At 38.3% G+C, this 14757-nt stretch overlaps 1 protein-coding gene across 1 annotated transcript in view; it reads left to right on the top strand.

Annotated features, from left to right (window-relative positions):
• Nucleotides 1-3595, top strand: part of LOC102223213 (solute carrier family 12 member 9-like) — a 68438-nt gene extending 64843 nt beyond the window's left edge. The window contains exons 12-13 of the mRNA XM_005805883.2: nt 939-1085; nt 1265-3595. Of these exons, the coding sequence (XP_005805940.1) occupies nt 939-1085; nt 1265-2220 (1103 nt within the window). The 3' untranslated portion in view covers nt 2221-3595. The remainder of the gene's footprint in view (nt 1-938; nt 1086-1264) is intronic.
• The last annotated feature ends 11162 nt before the right edge of the window (nt 3596-14757 follow it).

Below are 14757 nucleotides of genomic sequence, written 5' to 3' on the forward strand. Positions count from 1 at the left end.
TAACAGCATTAAGATGTTGCAAGGGACACTCTAAAGATATGCACAGCGCCTTGCTAAAGTATCTATTCCCCCTTTTTTGAAGTGGAATTGATATGCTTTAACAAAACTACAAAGTTTTTAATACAAGACAGAAAAATGGCCCATTAAATAGAAATGTACAGTAATGAAGCTCCCTGATGGGGAAGCCCTGAAAGACTTATCATCCTGAACTGACCTGTTAGCAGTGTCTTTAGAAAGACAAAAACAAAAGCTTTATTAGGGATTTATAATAATCTCCTATTTATTTATTTGGCCTGAAGTCAGAATTTCAGGTAACTAAAACTATCTATTAAACTGTAATGAAGCTTGTTATAATCGCTGTTGGAAGGTGTTAAAACTGTTTGACCTAATAAAAAATATATGTCTGAGATAAAACACAATTTTTAGTTGAGTGGATTTAAAAAAAAAAAGATATTCATTTGGTAAGTTACTTGAGTTCACAAGTTTTGTTTTATTTTAATCATTCCCATGAGGTCTAAAATTAGCAAAGAAGATTTGGGCCAATATGGATATCCAGTATTGATATTGCTACTTTGGCTGATAACTGATATTTACTAATATATATTTCTCTACACTTCTGCTCTGCTTCTCTGCTTCAGTTAAACTCCCCCACAATCCTGTGCTGCATCAGAAACAAACATCAACAAGGTGGAAATAAACATGTTGTTATCGGCCCAGTTTCATTTATTTGACTTACACAGATGTGGTAAAAAATGTCTAACATCAGCGGGTACCAATGTTGGTGTCAATATATCGAGCAAGATGTGTAACTCATTATGCTCTTTGAGTTGTTTTACATTTAAGTTACTAAAACTTGCACAAACCTTGTCCTTTCCTGTCCTGACTATCGTACCTGATTCTCACATGTCTGTTTTTTGGTGTGTTTTTCTCTCGTTCAGGCACTTTACCGTCTGACCCCTTGCAGGCTCAGTACGACTCCTGGCTGGCCCTGGTAGACCATCTGAACATCAAAGCTTTTGTCAACCTGACTCTGGCAGATTCTGTCCGTCATGGCGTCCAGCATCTACTCTTCATCTCAGGACTTGGTCAGTACTGTTGCCAGTATCGTCGTGTGTGGCTGCAGCTGCACACCATGTTTGTGTCGTGTGTGAGTTTAAAGTTGCTGACTGACTTGGTTTCATATTCTAACATGATGAATAATTATGATGTCTGTTTCCAGTCGGTTTGATTGTTTAGTTTCTCCTTGTTGCTCCTGTTCTTCTAGGTGGGATGCGCCCCAACACCTTGGTCCTCGGTTTCTATGACGACTGCCTTCCAAAAGATAAGCTGATTGAATCGTCGATGTCTTCCACCGAGTCCACAGATCCTTTCAGTCCTTCTCAGGACCTCGAGCTGCCCCCTCTGCACCGCTTTGCCTCCCTGCGGGGATCCAGTGACGGACAAGATTATGGTGAATTTGGGGATGGGAAGGTTTTAGGCGCCCAAGAGTACGTCTCTGTTATTTCTGATGCCATGAAGATGCTCAAGAATGTGGTTCTTGCTCGATATTTCAATGACTTTGATAAAGCTCGGATCCTTTCGCCTCCCTCCATCCTAGCAAAAGGAAATGTGTTTGTTGATGTTTGGCCAGTAAACCTGCTGCGCCCGGATAGCTGCAGCTACGTCGACACCTGCTCCCTGTTCCTGCTGCAGCTAGCATGCATCCTCAACATGGTGAAAGCCTGGCGCAAAGCTACTCTGCGACTCTTTCTGTGCGTGGAGGAGGGGCGAAGCGTCAGGGGCCCAGAGGCCAAGCTCGGCCAGCTCCTTAAAGATTTGAGAATTAAAGCTCAAGTGAAAACCGTACCCTGGGACCAGGTGGTGGCGCTACACTGGCAGCGGCAAAGTGGAATCAACAAGAACCTGATGTCCAAGTCTCCAGACTTGACCGCTGATGAGATGGAGGCCAGAGCCATCGAGGAGGAGAGCGAAGAAGATTACGCCAACAGCTTCCCGAGCAACGCCACGCGTGTCTCCGATGACTACCTCGTGGCTGTCAACAAGCTGATCCTGGATCAGGCCATGCCACCTCCTGCCGTGCGTTTCCTGTATCTGCCCCGCCCCCCAGCCGACACCCGGCGGTACGCCACATACTTACACCAGCTGGATCTGCTTACTCAGGATTTAGGACCCACTCTGCTCATCCATGGGGTCACGCCTGTCATCACCACTGACCTGTGAGCTCTCCTCTTCCTGACGCGTTCAGTGAAGGGTGGCTTACACTCTGACAGCGAGCGAAGTCTGCAGTGTCCCCATTAATGTTGTGGACTACATCTCAGCATTGACCTCTCCATTATCACTGCTAGCTCACTGACATCACCTTCTCTGCCTTTATAATGCTCCTATTTTTTTTAACAATTTCCTTTTTATATGTCTTGTAACTTCCAAATAACTTTGCACACTCATCAAGTACCAGAAGGAACCTCTGGGGAAACCTCACTGTAGTTTTAAGCTCAGCCTAGAGTCTGATTTCATTGCTCCAAATGACCATTCCAGATGGTCAAAAAGTGCCTTTTTTTACTTGGGAAACAGAAGTTACACAATGTAAATGCTTAAAGCAGTCATTTCATTTTTCTTTTTCAGGTAATAATACCAGAGGTACTTCTACAATGTGCTCTTTTTTTATTCCCAAATGATATTATGCAGAATCTCAGGACATTATTCCTTTTATCCAAATGCACTTTTGTCCTCCCCCGCATTAGCCAAACTGCACACCGTGCAGGTCTTCAGAAGAAAACTTGACATTTTTCAACTCCACTAACTGTTCCAACTATCACAGAGATTTTCTCCATTTGTTTTTATTATCTCCTACAATCTTGTCACTTTCGGTTTACTCTCAGCGGCCATGTTGGTTGACCGGCCTTGTGCTAAATTGCCTGTATGAATTTAAATATCTGCTCATGTCTGCAGTCACACTCATTACCTAAAGTGCTTGTAACATTGAAAAAGAGTTTATGTAAATACTGCTTAACTGTGTGGACAAAGGAGGATTTATTGAATGTATGTAGGGGCAGAGCTGTGGAACCTCATGCCGCCTCAGTGTCAGCTTGCATATGTGAACAACTCAGCATACTCTGACAATAATGCTTCCTTTGTTATGCACTTTGTAGCATCTGTAACAACAATCTCAATGGTTTGATAAACCTTTCCTTTTGAATCATAAATCAGACCAGCTGCCCAAGGACTTCAGCACATTTGAAGCCAAACTTTTTTGCTGAAAAGAAAACCTGGTGCTCTGATTTCACTCTTAACCTGACATACCCATGCAATTTTTTAACTCATTCCGAATTGTGCTTCCTTGTGATCTTTTTACTTCCATTGTTTTTCTACTGATATGTTTGTGCTTGGACACTACACTCCTCTTTGAACCACTGGCAAAGTAAATCCTTTGTTTGGGATTTTTGTTCTCCATTTTAAAGGAGAACAATAAATTCAGTTGGACACACTTTCGTGACGGAATTAGTATTTGTATTACTCTTGAATTATGCCCAAACTGTAAAAGAGGTTGATCATGTTGATGCAAAAAAAATAAATAAAATAAACATCTTTTTCCTTTTCCACTTGCACAGTTGATTCTTAAAACCAATAGCAAACCCAGCAACCAGTCAGAGCGTGTGGACAGCCTTAGACCAGTTTATGCCACTCTGTACAGAGAACTGGGAGTTTTTGTGCCTTTGCTCACTTGTTTGTTCGAGGTAAACTTGAGAAATAAACCCTGAGATTGCTCAGCAGCTCAGACAGAGAGATACAAGAGGGTGCCAGCCAGCCAAATTACCTTGTCCCACAGCCTACCTCACTGCCAAGCAGACAGAAATGGATTCCATCTCTGTTCTGAGGTGAACAACGAGATTGGAGAAATAAACCCAAATAACCACTGGTATCTATAGGAGGAGAAAGCCTGACATTTATCAGGGAGTGAAAAACCCCAGACCCCAGGAGAACTAGCCGTGTAGGTTTGTGCTTAGGGAATTTAACGTAGACTTTCATGGCTAGCAGTTTTTTTTGCTTTTTGTTTTGCTTTGTAGGAAACATTTGTATAATACAAATCAAGCAAAGGACATTCAATGATAATCGGAATAAAAGTTGCATCTGCATCCATACTAAACTGAACAGACTAGGACTGTTTCAAAATACTCATGCTTATTTTATCATTGGTCTTTAGAATAAAGAAACAAACACTGCTGAATTTAAGGATATGTCTCCGTTGCGACAATTTATCAAACAAAATTGTCAGAAATCATGGAAACCCAATTTTCCATGATTTCTGTCATATTCAATAGCAAACCACAAGTAACTTCTGCAAATCTCCAAACAAATTGAGGACTAGAGTCAACTTTAAAATTGTCAACAAATAGAGACAGATGGACTTTATTGTCTGTCAAATAACTGATGTCCACCTACAACAGGGCTACATTTGAAAACGGATAACTTTAAGGATAAATCATAAATTAAATATTTTTAAACTTAAGTCTTAGAACTTGAGTCTGATCTTGCATCATAATTTCAGATAAATGGTACAACAACTATGTTATTTAAGACAAAACCATTGATGAATATTTCTCAAATTAACTAAGTTTAACTTAATATCTGGATGCATTTTACATTAAGGTGTCAGATCACAAAATAACATGCATTTAGGTTGCAGAAGTATAATGCAATCCAAATGCAGGAGCGCCAGACGGTGTAAAATAATGCCAAAGTCTTTTTTGTTGTTGTTTAAGCACCAAACAATTAAAATTATTGCAGCATGCAATTCATTGATCAATCATTTCTGTTTAAATGAACATCACATTTCACAAACTCAAAAAATTAGTTGGATATATTTTAAAGCATCAAATGTTTACAATTTGTGGCTTAAAAATATTTGCAAGCTATTGAAAATATAACCGTTTAATAAATAACACAACACCACATACTGACATTAAGTTAGCTATATTTAGCTAACTTAATATAAAAAAATGAAATTCAGTCACCATAAGAAGTCAAGAATTTTTATATGGAGGATCTCATGCCTTAAACAAGTCAGAAAAATAATGGTAGATTAATTGTCAGACAGGAAAATGGTCTTTATATATAAAAATAATCAGTCATACCATATATCCACACCATTACTGGAATGGCAGATGAAGCCAATTATCACAACAAAGCTCCCGGACCAAACAAAAGCTCTTACTGCGAGGATGCAGAGAAGCATAATAAGGAACTTTCTCGGTTTCTAAATGACACTTTTGTCTCTTCGGTTATTTACATGACGCACCACCTTTAGTGTTGGAAAATGTCAAAATCCTCCACCGCTCCCCAATTTTTTACAGGTGAATGAGAAGAGAAAGTGCTGGGGAACAAAAGTTGACTTGGTAATGATTAGAAAAGCACGGTATTTCTTTCAAGGTGTAAAGGAGAAAGGCAGTTTGGAGGGTAAATAAGATCTGTGAGGGAAGAAGAGAAGGAAAAAAGATGTTATTGTAGGTTTTCAAGACAGTTACTTCCTTGAGCTAAATGGAGGGTCTGTCAAGGCTGTAACACTCATTCATTTCCAGTTCTCAAGGGCACATGAGAATGTCACATTGCTCCTGATTGCAAGGATACAAGAAAAGGGACAAACATATATGCTGTAACACAGCCTCTTACTTGAGGCCTTGGAAAACTCCTGCTTTATACTCCAAACAAGGCAATATAGGGACAGGTTAAGAGAAGCGAAATGAAAAATAAATATTGAAGTATCTTAAGTAATTTTCCTTAAAAATTAAAGCCATTTTAATAACATATATTTATGTTTGCTGATCTGTAAATAACTTTAATTTCTTCTTGTTTTCTCTATATATACATTAAGGTTCAGAGATGATGAAGCTCAACTGTTTCAGCCATTGGTGTTTTCAAGCAACAACAGACTGTAGAATGATTAAATTCACCTCAACAAACAGGAAACAGGCAAAGTACTGCTTGAGTCATTTGTAAATATGCAAGAAACAGTCATGATGACCAGGAATTAGTGACACAGCTGAATGCTAAGTTTGGTTTGTCTAGTTTGTGAACTTCATTCTAAAACCTTGCTGCTGGCTGGGAGCCAATCAGGTGAAGCATTTTAAAAGCAACTAAAGTAATAATGTGAAGAAAGACCGGATGTGATAACAAACCTGTTCCTTTTTAAGGCAGAGGTTCTCTGACTCTTACACCAAGTATGGAAAATGTTTAAACTTACAGTTTCCTTCCCCCATTCTGTGATCTGAAAGACAAAAATTCTGAATTTCAGATTTCTTTTTGTATTGATTTACATTATCAACTCATGAGCCAACTGAGAACCCAGAGATAAATGTCCACACATTCACATATAAAAGAGTGCCATTATTCTGTTGGACCTGGTTTCACGCTGGACCTGAGATCCAGCTGCAGCTTTCAGCAAGAAAATCTTGACAGACAAACACTTGTGGCAACAAAGCAGCACAACGTCTATTTGTGATGTAGTGAAGGAAAGGCTCCCTCATTGCTGAAAGAGCTCTCAACTCTTTCTCAGCTGCAGTTCGCCTGACATGAAGAGAAACCATTTGCACAAGATTCTTTTCGAGGTTTACGTGACACCTTTCAGCATGTGCTCTTAAAGAGCCGAAATATAACGGCACACAATTGTTGTGCCTTTCCTGGGAAACAAGTGGCGCGACTCAGTTGGGCCAAAGTGCACAACAGATGTATCACGGCAGTGAGGAATGCTTTGACTGCCACTTTAATGGTAGAGTTTAGGAACTTTAGAACTCTTTAAAAGTGACTGTTTGGTTGTGAACTCCAACTTTCTGCACATTTGAATGCAAAAATGATTCACGGTAAGAGCCAGCGGTCTGTTTGACCTCAAACTACTTTAACTTGAAATGGAATCGGGGCGTAACTCTGCCCAAATCCCACTTGACATCCCCACCTTCATCCCTCTCTCCATAATCCATCTGATGACTTTGGTAATCTGCATGCCATGTACAATTAGGAAGATGCGGAAAGGCAATGAGGGAGATGAGATTTTCAAACGCTGAAGTAATCAGAACGCGGGCGATGTGCATGGGTGTGCTCGCCGATGGCGGGCCTGTTGGTTGGGACCATGACAAGCCGCAGAAGTGGCAGCGTTGTGACAAGTTTCCTCTGATCAGGACTGCAGACACGACAGAGCAGAGTGTGAGACTTGGAGGCGAAAACACACTCAGCCTTATGGTCTCCATCTTTATTTGGTTTGTCTCCCTCTCACAGACGCTCACATATTTTGGGAAACCCCTCAGGACGAGCGGTTCTTCTCCACTACCTCACCCACTCTCCTCGTTCCTGTCACCGTCTCCTCTTCTAGTTATACCCTACAGCTTCTTCTTCTTTTTTTTTCCGTTAAGTTCACCAAATCAAACACTTAAATTCAAAATCCGATTTAAGAGCCTTGAGTATAAATAAACAAAGTAGGGTCATAAAGTCAAGTGGAAAAAATTGGGACGAGGTTGAAAAAGAAATGTTCATATATCAACGATTGATCATTTTTAAAATTAATATTTATTTATTCATCTTTAGAAAAGAAAGTGATTTCATTTCAGGTCAGCACAAAGAATAACCTTGTTTTACTCATTCAACAAAAGGCGTCAAATTGCGAAGTCAAATTTTTTTACACCATGACTGTATGCTACCACCGAAGAAAAGTCAAATAATGCATGCAGTAAACTCTAATTCAATCCACTCAAATTCAAATGCACCTAAGGTGTACCTAATGTGGATGAGGAAGTACCTGAGGTAAAGTCACCATCAGTGCACAGGAGAAGTGAGGAAGGAAGAGCAAGCAGGTGTGGATGTTCACTGATGAGGTTTGATAGGAGAGCTGCAAATAAAAGAGGAGGTTCATGGAACATTAGTGAAAGCTGTTATGATGTTTGGTTAGTAGAAGGTGTCACTAAGAAAAAAGAAACCCAGCTGGTAGAAATGAAAATGTCAAGATTGATCGTTCATACTGGACAGGATTAAGTGAATATGTCAGAAAGGAAATGTTTTATACACATGTAAGGAGGGACAGAGGACATGTTGGACAAAGCTCCCTGGCAGAAGGATATGTAAGAAAAATACAAGGATTTATGGTTGAAGTGAAAGACAAGAAAATGAAAGAAAAATACAACTTGAACAGATTGGGTAACATTGTGTTTAAATGGTGCTTCAAGTTTGTGATATAATACAACCTACTGTGATAAGCTTCAGACTCAAAACAAACGTCCTGTCTAAATCTTGTGAATCCTATCAAGGATTTTCAGCTTCTTATACTTGTTTCAGTGGGTTCGTTGGACTCTTGGCAATCTTTGAACTATTTCAACCTTTGTGCTGATATGGTATCTGGGTAAAAAAAAAAAGCTCCCCGTTAAAAAATTAAGTTTGTATCTGATATCAATTTAAAGTGGCTCCTTACCAATGAGATTCAATGTGACATTTGGAAGAAAAAATAGTTCATTAAAATCTTCTGTGGACTGCAGCTCTCATATTTCAAAGAAAGTTCCTCTGGATTCCTTTGATGCCAGTTAACATCCCATGAGATTTGTATAATTATGAGTCCACTTCTGCTTCATCAATCCAGAATGAGTTTTGTACAGTTGTTTCTCTAATGGCCATATTACATAGTTGGATAATGTTGTTATGAATTCGAATGAGATCTCAGCAGATGTACTATGTTGCCAAAAGTATCGGATCACTTGTCTTTACCCACACAGGAAGTTGAGCTGTTATTAACCCAAAATATTATTTTGGTCAAATCATTAGTGACTATGGCAGCTTCAGCTCTCTGGTAAGACTTTCCACAGGTGTCTTTATGTACTTCCTTTTATGCACTGGTTTGCAGTGACATGGATACAAAAGTCACCATCCAAATAATTAATATTCTGCTCAGAACACTGCTGTGATTGAAGAACGGGACTCTAACAATCCCAAATCAACCTGGTAATGTTAGAAAGTGAAATAATTAAAGGGGCAGTATTTTCCAGGCACGTAGTGCCATTTTATAGTATAATCAAGTAACTATGTTGCCTTCAATTTCTGTATGTATCAAATATGACTTAAAATAAATTGGACTTTGTAATTTAATGCCGAGAAAAGTGTTTGTCTCTTAAAGAACTCCTGCCCTTTCTGATACTCTGCCATTAGGAAGTGATCACAACATCACTCCTCTGTTAATCTTTTTTTACCAGCGTTGCACTGAGAAGTAGCTCACATAATGAGCTCAGCAGATGTGCAGTTCCTCCAGGTGTCTGCTAATTGCTTCTGGCTAGTTTGAAGGAGCTTAGTGGGAGAGACGTGAGAGAGGGCAGCTCTGTAAGGCAGAAGCTCATAAGTTTAGAAACTGCAGTGGAGCTGCTTCTCAAAGGTGACACATGTTCCCCCCACCGTTGTGAACTGCTGAATGGTTGCCATGGGAGATTAAAGAATTTCTCAAACATGTCTGAAAGAATCAAGGCAACACTCCATGTATGTTTTTGATGAGATCACAACAATAAAAATTTGGATATTTGATCAAAAAACGCCCCAATCTAAATCCCACGAAGGAGGTGTGGTCAGTTCACGAACATGAAGATAAACAACAAGCGGTAATAGGAGCAGAGTGAGAATCAGTCAGGATTTGGCCCAGCAGATAAAAATCTAGCATTCTAATCTGCAAAAGATATGAAGTTGAATGGTCAACACTTTTTCTCTCTTCACACATTTGACATCTTATTACCAACAAATAATATTGAAAGCTATAAAGCAGAAAAAATTGTCTGTATCTTGAATGTGCTTTAGTGAAAAAAATATGTAAAATACAAAGTCCTGCAGCACATTTTAAAAATGAAAGCTTTATGCCCACTGGACCCTTTTACTCATCTTTATCAGGAGTTGAATAAGAGTGAATATATGCCGTGTGTCCATCAAGATCTTTATTTTAAAAAATACATAAAAGCAGCAGAACCACCATAATTATTGGTCAAAAATATAGAGAATGATCCAAATTATAATTAATTGTAATTACCCTATCATCCATGAATGCTCATCTGTGGCTCTAATCAAAATCAATTATATTCTACTGATGGTTTCAAGTGTTGTAATCAGGTCTGTGGAGAAGATGGAGCAAAATGAGGCAGTGACACCTCCATTCTCTGCTTTAACATCAAGATTTAGAATAAAAAAATATTCTTATGAGCTGATAGCAAATTTATGGCCTAAAAACCTGCATCATGCAGAACGCAACAGCAGTATCCCTCAATACTGGCTGTCCTTACAGCAGCTTTAAAATACTTCAACAGTTAAACGTAGTACATTGTTAAGTTTCTTGATTAAGGGAGTTTATTTGAGAAGGAATGTTTATTGACCTCATTACCAAGTAAGACTGAAATGAAAACAGCTTAAACAATCCTTTTTCATAAAGAACCTCCTCTGTTTTTTCTATATTGATGGCAGTGTCTCCTCTGAAACAAGAATAGCTATTATTATAAAATAAAATAATTGTGATTTTAAAAAAGAGGTCATTCGAATGGGCCTTGCTTGTTTCAGTATCTATTTATTTGTGGTTCCAGTGGTGAAGGGTCCCATGAAATAATTGAATGTGTCTCTGTAGATTATTGCACCCGAAATCTGATTGGTTAATCTTCACAGTAATGCCACATCTGACCAACTAGCTTGACTAAGTATGAATAGCATTGCTGGCTTGGGTTTATTGTTTAGACTGCTTAATTATAGTAGAAGGCATATATTTAAGTACATTTTACCTATTTAATTAATTATTTAGGTTTTCATTCCCGGTGTTAAATAACTAATGACTAATTTAAGTCTTCATTTAGTGGTACCTTTTTAATTGGTCCTACATGCCGAAAAAGTCATTTTGGGTATTTTAGCACAAGGAAAATACTAAACAAAACAAAAAACATAAAGAAAAGAAAAGATTGAAGACAGCAGAAATTTAAATTGTCACTGAAAATAATATTAACTTTAATAGGTTTATCAGAATTCTGTTTGGTTGTCGTCAGACTGTTGGCCGTAGAGTCTGTGGCTCTTAAAAGTTTACACAGCCCTGCTGAAAAGAAATGCTTTTGTGACGTTAAAAATTAGATCATGACAGTAGCAACAAGCACAAGAGGAACCCAGAAGCATCTGTATAGAACATCAAATACAATAGTAACAGTAACACAGGAAAACTGTTTTGGAAAACATAACAGGATCTGACAAGGCGGTAATAAAACTGATTAGCTCTAAACTGATGGGAAGGTGATTGAGTGGCATGAGAAGAGGGAATGAGACTGATTAATACAGAAATGAAACAATCTTACAAAACCAAATCTAAAGACTGACAGTATAACACACAAAGAACAGAACACAAGAAATGACAAAATATCAGAAAAAAAGAGTGAACCATGACACCATAAGTGACAAAAATAAAAATCTAGAATAATCCAACTAGAAAATGAAATGCTAAAATTTAGACCCAAGATCATGATGGGGGTTTTCTTTACATCTTGAAATGTCCACACTGCTTCATCTTTTGAAATTCATTTTTGTGTTGTACTTTAAATATGCCAGCTTGGATGGATGGACTTTACATAAACAGTTTTTAGAAAACTGATATCTTTGAAATCACAGTTGTGACCTAAAAAAGGAAACAAAATCGAGTTGATGGACCTAGTTGCTCCGTTCTACTTGAGTCTCATCAGTTTGTCATTATTTATTGCCTGCCTGTCTCCTCCTACTTTCGCATCACCTAAGGATGTATTCAGTAGTAAAGATTAAACTGCCCACCCCCTGCATCTCCTCCTGCTGTAACCGTCCATACCAGTAGAAACTAATTCTTTTGTTGTCGAGTGAACAAACAACTTATTAGTACTTACAAAGCCAAGACAAAACTGATGGCCTGAAATGAGCCAGAGTGGAGCGATAGAGAGGCAGGACAACTGCGGCACAGTAAAATTAGGAAAGGACCATCAGGGTTTGGATTTGTGTGTACTTACAGCTGTCATTATTGAATATTGCTGAGAGCAGAATGCTCGTGTTGGCAATAGAACAGGAGCAGACCAGTAATGGAACAGTCCCCACGCCAAAGCACACCCACTGGTTTCATTGAGTGCACAAGATTCACCCAATAAATGCAGAAAGTAGATGTCTCTCCTGCTAATGGCAGGCAAAATGTTCATTGGTCTGTGTGTATTTAATCAGACTTCAGGAGCTGAAAAGGCAACTTAAAATCATGCAAATTTGTTAGGAAGCAGTAAGAAGTGGATCACTGTTTTGGTTTCAGTGACTCTGGGTCAATGAGGAGACCATCACATAAACATTAAGGCACAGAACTGATTCCCAAAGAAGCCACTCAAGCCATAAATGGATGCATTAATGTCTCTCTGATGTGCAATGTTTTTTTGTTTTCTTTCACCTTTGCCTTTTACTACAAGACCCTGCAAACCTTTTCATACCCCTGAAAAATGTTTCCATTTTATCACAATACATACACAACCTTTGACGGATTTTATGCAAAAGAACAAGGCAAGAAAATTATTGCAATTTTTTAGTTTACATTGGTATTCAGTTGCTCTTGGACAATACTTTTGTAGAAAGGGTGTTTCATCCAATAGAACTACAAGTCTTTTGGTCTGTACCAGCTTTGTACAACTAGAAATCTAGCATTCCCACAAAATGGTGCTGGAATATAGTCATAAAGTTTTTCTGGAGATCATTTAAAAGTTTTGGTCACTTTGAACAAGATGTAACAGTGGTCATAGTTTTTTCTCCACTAAATATACAAATTGCATTTGGAAATGATTTCACACAGACAGCATTAAACCTCAACAAGGAATGACATGATGATGGATGAAGTTATCACTTGCTGAAAAGTCTAAGGACTGAATATGAAATCGAAGTGCAATGCTTGTTTATTGTGGGAGCTGCATAGGTAGACTGATTTCTCCTGACACTTTAATAGTGTGTTCCTTCGGCCCTGTGGAAAATAGGACTGTCGCATAAAAGCCAGTCATGCACAGCACAGTTCATACTGGCAAAAGGCAGGAAAAGAACCACACAGGACAGGGGGGAGGGAAAGTAGAGAAACATGAGGCATGTGGTGATCTTGGGCAAAGACCTGAAGTACATTGAGAAATAAGATAGAACATCTTCATTTTGTCTTAACATTGGCCTAACTGCACAGTATACCTTGCTCTACTCTGCTCAAGCATACTGCAGAAGCCTCAGCCATTCACACTAACAGATGGATTTAGACTCTGAGACTCAGGCACTCTGTAATATTTGCTGCCTCAGGTGAGATTTTTGAATTTTGGATTGAATCAAACATTTTTGAGATATGAAAAGTCGGCGTTAAATGGGATTTTCTTTTTTAATTAGTCAATCCAAAGCCATATTTGAGGGCCCCACCTGTAAGGTTGGTTGCCCGGAGGCTGTGAATTTGGTATATCTCTCATTTAGCTGCTATGAAAAGAAGGAGTCAGAAAAGCAGGTTCAGCATCTGAGCCCATACTAATGCATCCTGGCTGCTCAGAGGGATAAAAACATATTTTATCGCCATTCAGCCCCATCTGTCTCAGTCTGCCATAAAGGACACTGATAATCATTATCTTTAATCCTGGCTACAAAACTGGAGATCTACGACTAAACCATTTCGTTAGTCATGTTAAATTACAATATTTATCTGTCATTAGACTACTGGCTAGAATGTGGTTTGTGTCAGTGGTAAATTATTCAAAACAAGTCTATTGAACAGAATGCATTTTGTTAATATTTGGAAAAACAGTCACAATAATTTGAAAATGGCAGCGAACAAAAAAAAATTAATTATCTATTTAAAAAAAAAACTGCAAAATATAACTTCTTAATCCTTATGTATAAAAACAGCAGTTGATATACTGATGATAGAATATTTTGCTGCTGCAGGTAGTGTGTCATAAATTTTGAAGAGTTCTTTCGCGATGTTAACATACTCTCTCTGTTCTGATAAAAGCCAAAAGGGTTACATTTCTTATTGTAATATTTTCCTATTGCAAAATAGTGCAAAGAGTTATGAAATCACTCATCTGACCAGAGCATCTGTTTCACAGGTTTTCTGTGCCTCCTTCATGCCTTGTAAAAAACAGCAAATGTGACTTCTTATGACTTTAATTCATTTAAAGCCTGTGGTGTCCAAGCTGGGCTTATAATTTCCACAACAGTTCAAAAACTATGTAAACCACTATTCTCATCGACTATTATTTAGTGCTCATACAGAAGGATAACTTCAATCACCTTCCCTGTAACCCATTTTGTCTAAAAGGTAGGAGTTTTATGGACGGAATATGCAGCAGGAAGCCATTGAAAATAATGGATTTGAAAGAACTTTGATGTCATCTTGCCAGCAGGCAAGAAATGACATTTTATTTTCTGGCAACTGTTCAGTCTTTTACCCTTTTCAAAAATACACCTACCTTTACAAAAACCAGCATTAACTTTTCTGCTTAAAGCACTGAGACATATTTAATCGGTTTGCTGTAAGTCAGGTAATTTCCACGAATAACTTATAGGGCAGTTGAGTCATGATTACAAAATACTAATAGCTTATTTTAACATGACATCATATTTATTTTATCTTTTTAGATTTACGATAAGCTGTTTAAAGCTGTAGACTAAGGAGATAAATGTTTGCAAATTACAGTTAGTGGAGCTGACAATTAGCTCTTCAGATTCCCTCTAAGACAAACAACTTACATGTACAAAAATTAATGC

This window comes from Xiphophorus maculatus, chromosome 18 (assembly GCF_002775205.1).
Source record: "Xiphophorus maculatus strain JP 163 A chromosome 18, X_maculatus-5.0-male, whole genome shotgun sequence".
NCBI classification, from domain to species: Eukaryota; Metazoa; Chordata; class Actinopteri; order Cyprinodontiformes; family Poeciliidae; genus Xiphophorus; species Xiphophorus maculatus.